At 40.2% G+C, this 13684-nt stretch overlaps 1 protein-coding gene across 2 annotated transcripts in view; it reads left to right on the top strand.

The window, feature by feature from the left end:
* LOC132391805 (glutamine--fructose-6-phosphate aminotransferase [isomerizing] 1) overlaps nucleotides 1–13684 on the top strand; it is a 94232-nt gene that overhangs the window by 42002 nt on the left and 38546 nt on the right. Inside the window, exons 9-12 of one of the 2 annotated variants that reach the window (XM_059965443.1) lie at nucleotides 2169–2213; nucleotides 4919–5021; nucleotides 5956–6119; nucleotides 8909–9004. In XM_059965443.1, the coding sequence (XP_059821426.1) occupies nucleotides 2169–2213; nucleotides 4919–5021; nucleotides 5956–6119; nucleotides 8909–9004 (408 nt within the window). The remainder of the gene's footprint in view (nucleotides 1–2168; nucleotides 2214–4918; nucleotides 5022–5955; nucleotides 6120–8908; nucleotides 9005–13684) is intronic. The other variant, XM_059965452.1, reaches the window with a different exon arrangement.

Genomic DNA, 13684 nt, shown 5'->3' on the forward strand with positions numbered 1-13684 from the left:
CCAAACTATGCAATTGCAAATATAACTAAATAGCAATAAATGACGACAACATGAGTTAGAGTCCTTAAAGTGAGATCATTGGTTGTAGAAACATTTCAGCAATGGTGCCAGTGAGTATAATTATCCCCTTTAATTCAAGAGCCTGGTGGTTGAGGGGTAGTAACTGTTCTTGAACTTGGTGAATGAAGAGTTGAAAAACAAGAAAAAATGATGGAACTGAAAGACGGTGATTTCTCAGAACCTGATAACCTTCAGCCCAGGGTTGGGAGAGGTGGAGTTCAAAATGCAGAATTCACACTGTCATTTTGCAGACTTTAGAACAGTTCTCACGGGTTGGAAGGTAGCAAATACAAACCCACAATTTAAGAAAGGAGAAAGAAAACTGATACCCACAGACAATTGGTCTTGAAGAAGTGATGAGAATTCTTAGAAAGTAGAATTGGGCAGAATCACTATGAATTAATGATAGGGAAAATATGTTTGATTAAGGAAATTGTAACTAGTAGAATGGATAGAGGGGACTCGGTGGATATGTTGCATTTAGAAAGGTGTGCTTTCAATAGTGGCTGGCACAGTAGTGTGTAGTGTGTAGTGGTTAGTGTAACACTTTATAATTACGGTGATCAGTGTTCAAATCCCACTGCTGTAAGGAATTTGCATGTTCTCCCCATGATTGTGTGGGTTTCCTCTGGATGCTCCAGTTTCCTCTCATATTCCCAGGATTAGCGTTAGTGATTTTTGGGCATTCTTGGCGATGGAAGCATGGTGACACTTGGACACTGCCCTCAGCACATTCTCAGACTCTGTTGGTCGTTGACTCAAACATTGCACATCACTGTATGCTTTGATGTACATGTGACAAAGCTAATCTTTATCTTTAGTTCACAAGTTGATTGATTGTATGAAGGATCTGTCCTTTAAGGAGATATCAAACAGAATGGACCTAAACTTAAAAGTTATAATAAGAGGAAATCTCCTTGAAGCATACAAAATTTTTAGGTAGCTTGCCAAGATAGATTTTGGAATCATATTTTCCCTGGATGGGATAGTTAGAAGCAGGGCTAACAATCCTCAAATAAGGGAAAGGAGAAGAAATTTATATACTAAAGATGATGGTGACTTTTAATTCTGTGTTCAAGAGGATTATGAAGGCTCAGTGACTGTTTAAGTTCAAGGCAGAGATCAATAGGTGTTAGGATTTTAAAGTATGGACAGAGTCAGTGCAAGAAAGTAAAAAAAACACAATCAGCCATGATCTTATTGATGGACAGAGTGTACAGGTGCAGCAGCAACCTATTCCTGCTATTTCTTTTGTTCTTAAATGATAAACATCAAATAGCCTGTGGACACTTAGTGAGTAAGTTCCAATGAAAAACAACTCCCATGCAGAAATTTAGAAAATGTACCTCTTCATGAATCCAAGAAGATACAGACAACCTCAGGTAGCGGACAACAGAAATGCAAATTAGATTTTCGAATGACATGCAATGTCAAAAGGCTGGGTGTTGTTGTGGATCTGCATTTGATTCTGAAGGTTATTTGAGTCGGAACTGCCAAGTGCAAATTGATCCAGGTTCATAATCAGGGAAATATTCAGGTCGCTACATTTTAGAATTTATCAGATATTTCACATAGAAATTATACAGGATGTGAAAACAACATCAACAGGCTTTAAAACAAAATGTCAACTTAGAGTCAACATTGTTCTGTTTGTTATTTTTAAAAAGGTTGCAAATGCAAACAAGTGAAAGCCTTCATTGTGAAACCCGCCATGGTCAGATAGATCTAGACGTAACCAAGTTGCAGGAATGGATGGGTGATATGAAGCTTCTTCCTAGTTTTCAACTTCAGAAATTCTCTGCAGAAATCCAGCAATCTGGGATATTTTAGGTGAAGTAAATTAGCGTTCTTCTGTTGATCACTAGGTTTAAAAAACCAGATTGCTTAATCTGTAATGGGAAAAGACAAATGATTGTTCAAATCTTATTTTCTTTCCTCACACAAAAATCGGCATCCAGCTGCTCTGTGCTTGAGTACGGAGTTTTACTTCTGTTGCCTCTGAATGCCCTGAGCCAAACAGATACTCACCTGTGAAGAATCAAATGCACTAATTGGTGGTCTTTTGCTCTTAGTATTTTACTTTTATTTTGTTAATTTTATATTTCCAGCTAATATTAAAATGGATGACAAATCTGAAGAATGTGGAAGCAATGGTATTGAATTTTGGCTGAGTTTTTTTTTATATACCTCAGAATGGTGCTAAAACCTGGCAATGAAGTCGGAAGGGTTAATTGATAGGTTGGTGATTGGTGCTGGTGCTGCTTTCCTGTACGAGTCCTTAAAATGGGACTTTGCAGTGAATATTAAAACAGGGAAGTCTGGAAACACTCAGTCGATCAAGCTACCTGGCTCTCAAGTGCTTTCAGTAGTTTCTACATTCCTGGCAATTGGTTTTTCACTTGCTGGAGATTAAATTGCTCACCATCCAGCTGTTACTGTTGCATAACATGGTTCAGCATTGTTTATGCTGTGACTTTGAGCTTGAGAAAGTTAATCATTAGAATTTGCATATTCAGCAGTCACTCAGTAATTGACGCCGCTTTCCTGAAACCGGAGACTACATTTTATATTTATTCTTAGATTTATAGATTCACAATTTCTGCAGAGTTTTATAAGTTGACTTGTATGCAGAAATGTACATACGCTATGCAGAATATTCTTTCAGGCATTTAAAAACAATGTCTCTTACGTTTTATCTGTGGCACTTCAGTGTCGTTTATCTCAAGGAAAGCAGCACCGGTCTTTGGTAATGTGCAATTAAAGCTGAGGTATCAGCCTCGTCTTTGGTGTCCAAGATTTTGCATGTCAAACACAAGAGAAACTGTAACTGTTGGAAATCCAGAGCAGCGCACTCGAAGTGTCGAAGGAACTCTGCAAGTCAGGTGGCATCTATGGAGAAGAATAAACTGTTGATGTTTTTGGTTGAGACTCTTCATAAGGTCCTGATGAGGGGTCTTGGCCTGAAACATCATCTGTTTATTCCTCTTCATAGATGCTACTTGACTTGCTGAATTCCTCCAGCATTTTGCCTGTGTTGCTCAGGATTTTGCATCTCTTGTTTTTCTCTCTCTCTTCACACTTTTGGCATTCTTGTCAGTGGTTAAAATACCTGGAGGGAGTGGGGTTTGCTTTAAGTCTCATTCGCTGTGGGATAAGTTTAGATCACCAGTTTCTTTCTCCTACAGTTATACATACCAGGGAAAATGAATACAAGCAGTAAATAGTCTTCAGATGGGACTGGTTCTGAAAACATCTGTGCATCATCCCCTCTAACATTTAAGGCTTTAAGTATTTATAACAAAAATGCATTTTCAATACAGGCAAATGTTTTAATTGATTTAGTCAATTAAAATTGTTTTTATCCTCATTGCAAATCTTACAGACTGCAAACTCTGTAGTTATTCTTCTCTGTGTCCAGTGGGCAGCAACCTTGCAGTTCCTTCAGCATTTTCTGTTTTTTTTACAAGGTCGAATTGCTAGCTCATGCTCAACACTGCACAGATGGAAAGCATGCAAGGAACTGGCCGGATTCACCTAGGAACACTTGCCCCAAAGTCCATTGCTAATGCCACGACACCACTAGTGGGCACAAACTGTATGGCATAGCTAAAATCCAGATAGATGCTTCCAAATCATGATAGTGTTCTAAGAGAACAGAAATTAAAGAAATTTCCTTTGGGGTGTTTTCTTGATGATTAACAGCTATTAAAAGAACAAGACAATCAAAATTTAAACGAATTTCACACTTCAATAAAAACTGATGCCCAATGTCCAATAGCCAATGATTGTCAAATGAAACGATTTGATATGCATACACTTGCTACAGGTGAAATTTTCACGAATGGCAAAAGACAAAGATCGAACTAGCTATTTCTTTTGGTAGAGAGAACCATTTGGGGAAAGGTACCTGAGGAACTTGCTGTTCTTCATAAAATACCAACAGCTTTTCATGATGGTTGCTGTTGGACCTTTAGTGGCCATCTGAAGCGTCATCTAGGGACTCTGTGTAGTCCTAAAGAAGTCAGGTGATAAAGGGTTTCTTTTATATAAAAAAAGGCGATTTCATCAATTCAGTGTACTTGCTTTTAAATCAGAAAAACAATTGGTTTCATGCCTCTCTATAGAACTGTACCCAACCTGGGGTCTATACTGCAATGGAATCCTGAGATTTTACTCTAAACTGCATTTTAAAGTTAGCAAATATACTTGCCCAAAAGACTTTACATTAGATGATACAATAATCCATGAGGATTCCAGTGAAGTGCTTCTTGTTGATTCAAGAAGTGAGATTATCAGATTTGGCATTTTAGTTGACAGCTCAGAGCAGAAGTCCTTTATTTCTCCTCGTTCTTCTCAGCATTTGCTTTTGTTTCAGAATCCCAGCATCTGCTTTGTTCATCATTTTACAAGTTCCAGCATGCTTTTTTCCACCCTCCCTAATGATCACATTCATATGTTAACTAGACGTCTTCCAAGACATTGTGTTTCCTCATCAGTCTTGGTCTCTACCCAGTTGCACTCAGTTCCTCCCTTGCCCTCCAGCACAATTATTCCCTTGCTTTTCTAGCTCCAGTGAAGCATCATTGTAACTCTCTATTGGAGCTGCATGTCCTGCTGAGTATTCCCACATTTTCTGTTTCGATTGTAGATTTCCCAGCAACTGTAGTTTATTGTTTTTCAAAACTCCCAAATTTTAATTTTGGCTAAATCAGTGATTTGATCTCTTTATATAATAAATTGTGGACTTGCATTGAAGTGTTACAGGGGATTGCTGCATGGTTTTAATTTTCTGTAAGGTGGCAGTCTTAGATAAATTATTATGTACACAAGCGTTGACTTCTTGCTCTGCACTTTGCAGCCAAAGATAAGAGCAGCTGCAGTCTACCTCGTGCAGACAGCACCACCTGCCTATTTCCAATGGAGGAAAAAGCTGTTGAGTACTACTTTGCTTCAGATGCCAGGTAAGTTCAGTTGCCTTAATTATTGGATCAGCGGACATCTCGGGCTCTTATATTGTATATGGTGCAGCTGGAAGTTTGGAGCATCAGCTCTTTATGTGTAGTTTGTGATCCAGTTATGTCTGAAGAATGGAGCTGACTGAGAAAATGCTATTTGTATTTGGGCGCTTTGTCAGAACCCACAATCTAATAAAGGGTCTCGGCCCAAAATATCAACTGTCTCTTCTTCTTCTTCTTCTTCCCTGTGGATGCAACCTGGGTTGCAGAGCTCTTCCAGCATTTTGTGTGTGTTACTCTGGATTTCCAGCATCTACACAATCTCTTGTGTTTATATTTGGATCTGTTCTTTCTCTCCCTTTTGGTCAATCACAATACAATAATGCTGGAGAGGTTTTTGGAGAAAGTTACAAGGATATTTTCAGGGCTTTCATTATGAGGAAAACTTAGCAAGGCTGGAATTGTTTCCCCTAGAACAGAAGAGGTTGAGCTTAATCACTGTGTAAAATCATGGAAGATTACATTGGATGAACAGAAAATTCCAATTTCCCCATGCAGGGAGTCAATATTTAGAGGGTATGGGTTTAAGGTAATAAGCAGGATCAGAAAGATTGTACATAGAGGGCTAAAAAAAAATTGAGTGGAAGAGCTTTGAACCTTTCTGCTCCATATAAAATATAAAGATAAAATAAAAAATATACCTGGATGAGCACTTGATGTGCCATAACCTGCAAGCCTGTTGCTGGTCAACGTGGAATTGGTTGGTTTCAGTTGCTCTTTGTCAGCCTGCATGACTGAGACCAGCTGCTCCAAGTTTCTTTGATTAAAGGTGAAGTAGGAATGAAGGACTTGATGTGCCTTTCCAGGTGGAAGGAGTGACCCACCAAGATTGTAACATTCTGCTAACATTTGCAGTGTTGTTCACGCTTGTGTCCAACAGCGCTGTGATTGAACATACCAATCGAGTAATCTTCCTGGAGGATGACGACGTGGCAGCCGTCGTGGATGGACATCTCTCCATTCACAGGATCAATCGCAGAGCGGGGGACCATCCAGCTCGAGCCATCCAGACCCTACAGCTGGAGCTGCAACAAATCATGAAAGGTATGGTTGGGTAGGTTGCCAGGAGTTGCATTCTGGAGAGTGAATTTCAAGGAATAATACCTTGATGAAGAAGCAGAGGGGATTTTATTGGTAGTTGGTTTCTTATTGTCACATGTACCAGGATACAATAACAAAGTCTGTTTGCATGTCATCCTGATAGATTATTCCAAGTATGACTGTATCAAGGCAGTACACAAGGAAAATCACTAACACACTCACAGAATGCAGGATATAGTGCTACAGTTACAGAGAAAGTGGAATGTGGACAATAAGGTGCAATGGCCATGAGAAGGTAGATGGAGACATCTCACCGGCTTCTTTATCTTATCTTCTACTTAACCATATGAAGGTTGTATTTGGAGGTGATTGGAAATAGACAGGAATTAGAAATTTGGACAGGATCAGAAAAAGCTGCAGAGAGTTGTAGACTCAGCCAGCTGCATTATGGGCACTAGCTTCCCCACCATTGAAGACATCTTCAAAAGGTGATCCCGCAGGAAAATGGCATGCATCCTTAAGGACCCTCACCATCCAGGACATACCCTCTCCTCATTACTAACATCAGGGAGGAGATGCAGGAGCCTGAAGTCGTGCACTCAGTATTTTAGGAACAGCCTCTGCAGTTAGATTTCGGAATGGTCTAAGAACCCATGAACACTACCTCACTATTTTGCTCTCTCTTTTTACTTGTTTTTTCTGTATTTCTCATTGTAACTTAGTAATTTTTATGTATTGTGCTGAATTGCTGCTGCAAAACGACAGATTTCATGACGTGACAGTGTTAATAAACCTGATTCTGATTCTGATGCAAAGCATAAAAATAGAGTATTCTGCCCAGCTAGTGTTCATAGACCTTATTCTATTACATTTACATTTACTTGGGGACTTCATTTATAAGTGGAGACTGAATTGGCTGGTTGCTGACCATGGGGTGGTTTATAAAATTATGATGGATGTAAGTGAAGTATTTTTTATATATATATATATATATATATATATATATATATATATAGGTGCCCCCACTTTACACCACTTCGCTTTTACAAAAGACCTACATTAGTAACCTGTTCTGGCATTACAAAGAGGATTTTCGCTTTTACAAAAATTTTTCCCATATAAATTAATGGTTCTTCACTTTATGCCATTTCGGCGTAAGAAAGGTTTCATAGGAACGCTCTACCTTTGTAAAGGGGGGGAGACACCTGTATTATACCCCTTTGTGTTAGAATATTCTGTTCTCTCTAACATGTCTATTGACTCCACTCTGATTGTTCTACCACTGATCAGCACTAGTCGTAATGTGCAGTAACCAGTTAATCTGTCAATTAACACTTCTTTGAGAAGTGGAAGAAAGTCAGACTACCCGGAGGAAATCCATGGAGTCAGAAGATGCAAGTACAGTTATTTCCGAAGATTGTTCAGTAGTTTAGATGACTCATTTAAAAGCAAAATTCTGTAAAAATTTGATGACCTACATTCCAATGTTTATCAGGAGTAACTAACTTAAAAGAAACCAAATTTGGATAAACGAAGCATTTTGAGATTCTGTGGTAGTTTGCTCTATGTGAGGGAAAAACCAATTTGCTTTCCCTCACCAAGACTCTTACAGCAGCTTGGCTCGTTAGCTAACTCTGCTAACAGTCTGGTGACTCAGTGGTGAGAAGACTGTCTTTCATAAGCAATATACATCTGCCGTAGGAATGATTTGGGGGTTCAACCAAACAGGAACATTGGGATGTTCTGATTAAAGGAACTTCAATTTGAGCAACTGCTGGGTAAATTCTGATCATACAGAGTGATCAGTAGCCCAGAAATGGCAGTTTGTACACCAGCATAAAATTATAAAGAAAATATATTTACTAATCTTCAACTAGTTAACAGAGAAAGAAAAGGACAGATAAAAGAGTCCGTTACAGTTAAACTAGTCCAATGTGCACATAAACATTGGAGCTCGTTTCTGTGGCAGTCGGGTGTTTTGCTGTACTCACGAGCTGAACCTACAATTCTGCATGATGGACATGAGTCACAGCTCAAACTTCCCTCGAAGACCATCTCGAATGAACTGGCTGTCTCAGGAGTATTGGCCGTTCCTCCTTCGAGCCATTCATCTGTACAAAACACTTCTTACAATGGGGTCTCTCTGTTCTCTGGCATCTCCCCTTGTGCCCCGCTCAGCAGCTTTCGCCCAAAAAACCCTATCCTTCAGAAATCTGATCCCGCCCAGCTTTCCCAAATCATCTGGGCAGAAAGTTGCAATTGGCTGACACAACATTCCTAAGTTGGACAACATGGCTCCTTATCTTTAGCTAAAGCCAAAACACTCTTACCAGCAGGACACATTGCTAAAATAAACCACCTCACAGCCTAGCAGTAGAAATCTTAACCAGGGCATGGCACATACATTTAGGAACAGGTCCGGAACAATTATTATTCTTCAGACATTGGGCACCTGAACCTGTGTGGATAACCTGACTTGCAGCAGCTCTCAACTGATTCCACCGCATATGGATTCATTTTTAAGGATTCTTTAACTCATGTTCCAGTTTTTTCTTGTATTTGCAGTCTGTTGTCTTTTGCACGTTGGTTGTTTGTCAGTCTTTCACTGATTCCATTATATTTCTTGGGTTTTACTGTAAATGCCAGCAGGTAAATGATATGCTGACGTGTGTGTACTTTGATAATTTTTCTTTGAACTTTGACTGACCCAGACTGTATCATCCAACCCTTTCGGTGCATAGTGATATCATGTCATAATTTATGTTTCCCTTTCTCTCTGATTTTCCTTTTAGGCAATTTCAGCTCATTTATGCAGAAGGAAATCTTTGAGCAGCCTGAGTCTGTGCTGAATACAATGAGGGGAAGAGTCAACTTTGATGAATATACAGGTAACAAGTGAAAATCAGTTATTTCACATTGTTCACTTACCCCACTTAATGCACTGCCCATAGGGAACTAAGACCTGGAGTCTTGTGGTAGTTCTCAACTCATAACGGGTCCGCAGTTTTTGTAGCAATACAAATGCAAGAAAGAAAGCAGGCTTCTTGATGTATCTTGAATCAGAGGCCGTGCAAGAAGAGGTTATACTGGTGTAATTCATCATTGAAATTAGGTATTGCTAAATACAGGTAGGTGTGTGTGTGTGTGTCTGTCTGTCATTACAGGTAGTCCCCAAGTTACGAGCGTCCGACTTGCAACTCGTATTTACTAACTGAGGAAAGAGAACATCGTCCGCCATTTTAAGTCGTTGCCATTGATACTGTGTTGAGTGTGTAACTTTGTATTTGGCTTAAATTTTTCTTAGCAAGATTCACCGTGACCCTGCCCCCCCCCCCGTTCTGGTCGGCTGGTGGTGTAGTGAGGTCAGCGCCGGGCTGGAGAATGGAGGTTCCCGAGTTCGATCCAGTGACAGACCACTCCTGTGCCGGGTTGATGTCGATCCAGTGACCCATGTACCATCTGTGTCAGGTTGATGTTGAGCTCGCAACTGGACATTGGAAAAAAAAACACTGCCACCTCCAGTTTAAATTCCCACGCGGAATATTGTGGAGGATCAAATACCCAAACCCAGCACAGACCCCACTTGTCCCATTTAACCGGACTCAGTGCAGTGGACTTTAGGACCCGGGGAATTCAGTGCAGTGGTCCTTAGGACCCGGCAGACCTTGGGAGCTAGCGGAGCTCCGGACTTGCCGCCTGCAGTGTTTCTGTTCCGTTGACGGGAGGTGATTGCGATTGAAAATAAAGTGGAAATAATAAAGCGATCAGAAAGTCGTGAAATGCCATCGGTCATTAGAAAAGCGTTAGGTTACAGTCGGTCAACGATTGGAACAATTTTAAAGGATGAAGTGAGAGTAATGGAGCATGTGAAAGGCCCTGCCCCGATGAAAGCTACAATTATTATTAAGCAATACAGTGGTTTAATTATTGGAATATTTATGTTTCTTAAGTGTTTTATATGCATAGAAAGGTAAAATATATACTATATACTAAGACAAACGTTTGACAAACTGACACTAAATAATACCGGATGTACTTGTTCCGACTTACGTACAAATCCGACTTAGACGGACTCAGGAACGGAACTCATTCATAACCCGGGGACTGCCTGTAGTATTCTTATACAAATTTCCTTGCTATATTAATTTGTGTTCTTGTTCAATTTAAAGCTTCTTTTTATTCTTCCTGCCTTTTCTTTTTAGAAAGATGAATTGTTAAGTTTTGGAATGATAGTAGTGCATTCTTCCCTGAACAGGAAATGTTTAAGATTCTGAATGGTGAACTTTTTATCAAGGATCATTTGGCAACTATACTTTCTATTAGCCTTGCTGGGTACAGAAGGTACCTAATTTTTAAACATAGTAGCTTTTGTTCTGTAATTTATACATCTATTTGTATTGTACATTGGAATAGCACCATGTCAAGAAAGAGCCTTGTGAGTCTCCAAAGCCCAAGGAATCTCTTGACGCTTTGAAATCAGAGTGTATTTTAAAGCAACATGCGCAATTTGCTGGAGGATCAGCATTTATGGAAATGAATAAACAGTTAACGTTTCGGGACTATTTAACCCTGGGCTGAAACTGCTTTTTGAACTGTGAAATGCATGACACTAAAGGTGTAACACAAAAAGCACCTTTTTTGATATCGCAGTTTCTGGTGATCCTTACTTGAAAGTGCAGTATTTAACTTCAAAATTTTTGATGCATACCAATGTGATTCTGTGCCCTCAAAACACATTTGGGTGTAGATTTTGTATATTGAAATTAAAATTATATCAGGATGTAGCAGAGCTAGAAGTATAGTGATTGGTATTTGTCAAGACCTGTTAAGAGGTGCATTGGCTTCCTTGTGAAAATCCTTCTTATGCAACTAACAAAGGTGAATGTTTTGCATGCCTACAAGCTACTGGAAAGGTGTGCATTGGGGCTGTGAATAAGGCATAATATAATATATATAATTGTTATACTGTTATTCTTCACAAGGTACTAACAATGCAGTAATCATAGAAATAAAAGACCATCCAATGTAGTTTATGTATTCAGAAAGATTATAGTGTCTACCCATTAAAGCTTAAAGTTGTTCCTCCTGCAGTACCAGGTCTCCATCTAGAGTCTGAAAAAAATATCAGCAGACATTTGGTCCCTTGTGACTGATCCACAATTTGAATGATGGTTATTTGTGACAAAGTTCAATTTCCAAGCTGCCTTTGGCCCATGTTCCATAAAAACAGTAAGGAAAATGGCATGCTTGTATCAACCAATAATTGGTGATGGGATAAGTCTGTGACACGCAGCAAATTGGATTAATTACTCAGCTCAAGCAACCGAGTTCAATTCTGAACTCTGGTCCCATCTGTGAGGAGTTTACACATTCCCCCTGCGCTCTTGGTTTCCTTCCACATCCCAGAGGTATGCTGCTAAATTGATTGTTTACTGCACATTTTCCCAGTGCAGATGGATTACAAAGGAATGAAAGAGAATTGATGGGTAAGTGAGCAGGATTGGGTTACAGGGAGTGAAAAAAGTGGTGTAGGACTGATAGGATTACTCTGCTGGGAACTAGCATAGATCATTCTATGTACCATAGTCCTGAGGAACCACTAGATCACAGGAGTTCCCAACATGGGGTCCACAGAACTCCTCAGTTAATGGCATGTGTTCATGCATTTTTTTTTAAAAGTTTGAGATGCCCTGGCGTAGAGTGAGAGAAAGTTTAAAAGAAGCGAGTGGGGGCATTTGGCATATCTTGTGTGCCACAGTTCATGAGGAGACCTGGATTGCTTAGAGGGAGAGAGAGTTTAAAGGAAGCTAGTGGGTGTGGTCAGCACAGTTTGTGTGCCACCGAACCCGTGGAGACATTGGATTGTGCATAATTAGGCACTTAGCAAGGACCAATAATTTAAAAAAAGCTAAGTGGCTTGGCCATTTTGTGAGTGTGCCAGTGTTGGAGTGGGGAGTTGAGGTTTTCACTCATTGAGGCTTCAGTGAACAGAGGTGTAGTCTGTAGGAAAGTTTTTTCATTACTTATTTTTCTTCCTTTCTTATTGCACATTTAGAGCAGTGGGGATGCCAGACAGGCTAGTGAAATGCTCCTTTTGCGGGACATGGGAAGGCAGGGAGACCTCTACTGTCCCTGACGACTACACTCGCAAGAAGTGCATCCAGTTGCAGCTTCTAACAGACTATGTTGAGGAGTTGGAACTGGTTGAACTCTGGATCATTTGGGAGGCTGAGGGGTTGATGGACAGAACATACAGGAAGGTACTTGCACCAAAGTTGCAGAAATTCGTTGGTTTGGGGAACACAGAGGAGGTTTTAGGAACAAGAATGAGATTCCCGGATGGTTTGTTGCCTCCTGGGTGCCAGGGTCAGTGACATCTCAGATCAAGTCCACAGCTTTCCTAAGTGGGATGGTGAGAAGCCAGAGGTTGAAGTCCACATTGATTCCAGTGACATGGTAGGATGGATGATGAGTTCTACAAAGTGAATTCAGTGTGTTAGGTGCTAAGTTAAAGGGCAGGACTTCCAGAGTTATGATCTCAGAATAGCTAGTGAGTCCAGTAATAGGAAAATTGTACGGTTTAACATGTGGCTAAGGAGGTGGTGCAGGAGAGCGGGCTTTAAATTTTTTGTCCATTGGTCTCTTCTACGGAAGTTGGAATCTGTACAGAGGGATGGTTTCCTCCTGAACTGGAGGGGGACTAAAATCTTAGTAGGAAGGGGTGCTAGTATTATATTGGGCAGGGGAGGATAGGAGTCGTGTTTAAACTGGAGCTGCAGGAAGATGGGAACCAAAGTCCCAGAATAGATAGTGGTGTGGTTGTGGAGGAGGATGTATTAAGCCTACATACAAAGTCAAATCTAAAAGGTCAAGCATGGTGGGACGAATGTTCTGAGCTACATATATTTCAATGCAAGAAGAATTTAAGAAAGGCAGATAAGCTTAGGGCATGGATCAGCATGTGTAATGGCATTGTAAGCTTTAGTGAGGATCGGTTGCAGGAAGGGCAAGATTGGCAGCTCATTGTTCTGGAGTTCAATTGTTAAAGATGTGATTGAGTGGAAGGGATTAAAGGGAATCTTTACCACTTGGGGAAAATGTCACAGCAGTGCTCAGCCAGAACAGACTGGAGAGCTCATCTAGTGAGGCTTTATGGGTAGAACTGACGAACAAGAAAGATATGACCATGTAAATAGGATTATATTTATAGACCACCCAACAGTCTGCAGGATTTGGTGGAGCAAATTCATAGAGCGATTACAAATTGTTACAAGAAACATAAAGTAGTTATTGTAGGTGATTTTAACTTCCCATGTATTGACTGGCACTCCCATACTGTAAAAGGCTAGATGGGAAAGAGTCTGTCAAATGCGTTCAAGAAAATTTCCTTGATTAATAGATTTCTTAGCTAGAGAAATTGCGATGCTAGATCTCCTATTCGGGAATGTGACAGGGTAGGTGGCAGAAGTTTGTGTCGGAATACTTTGCATCTAGTGATCATAATGCCATTAGTTTCAAGGTAATTATGGAAATGGTCCTCCGGGTGAGATTTTAAATTGGAGAAAGGC

This window comes from Hypanus sabinus, chromosome 1 (genome assembly GCF_030144855.1).
Source record: "Hypanus sabinus isolate sHypSab1 chromosome 1, sHypSab1.hap1, whole genome shotgun sequence".
In the NCBI taxonomy this organism is placed as follows: Eukaryota; Metazoa; Chordata; class Chondrichthyes; order Myliobatiformes; family Dasyatidae; genus Hypanus; species Hypanus sabinus.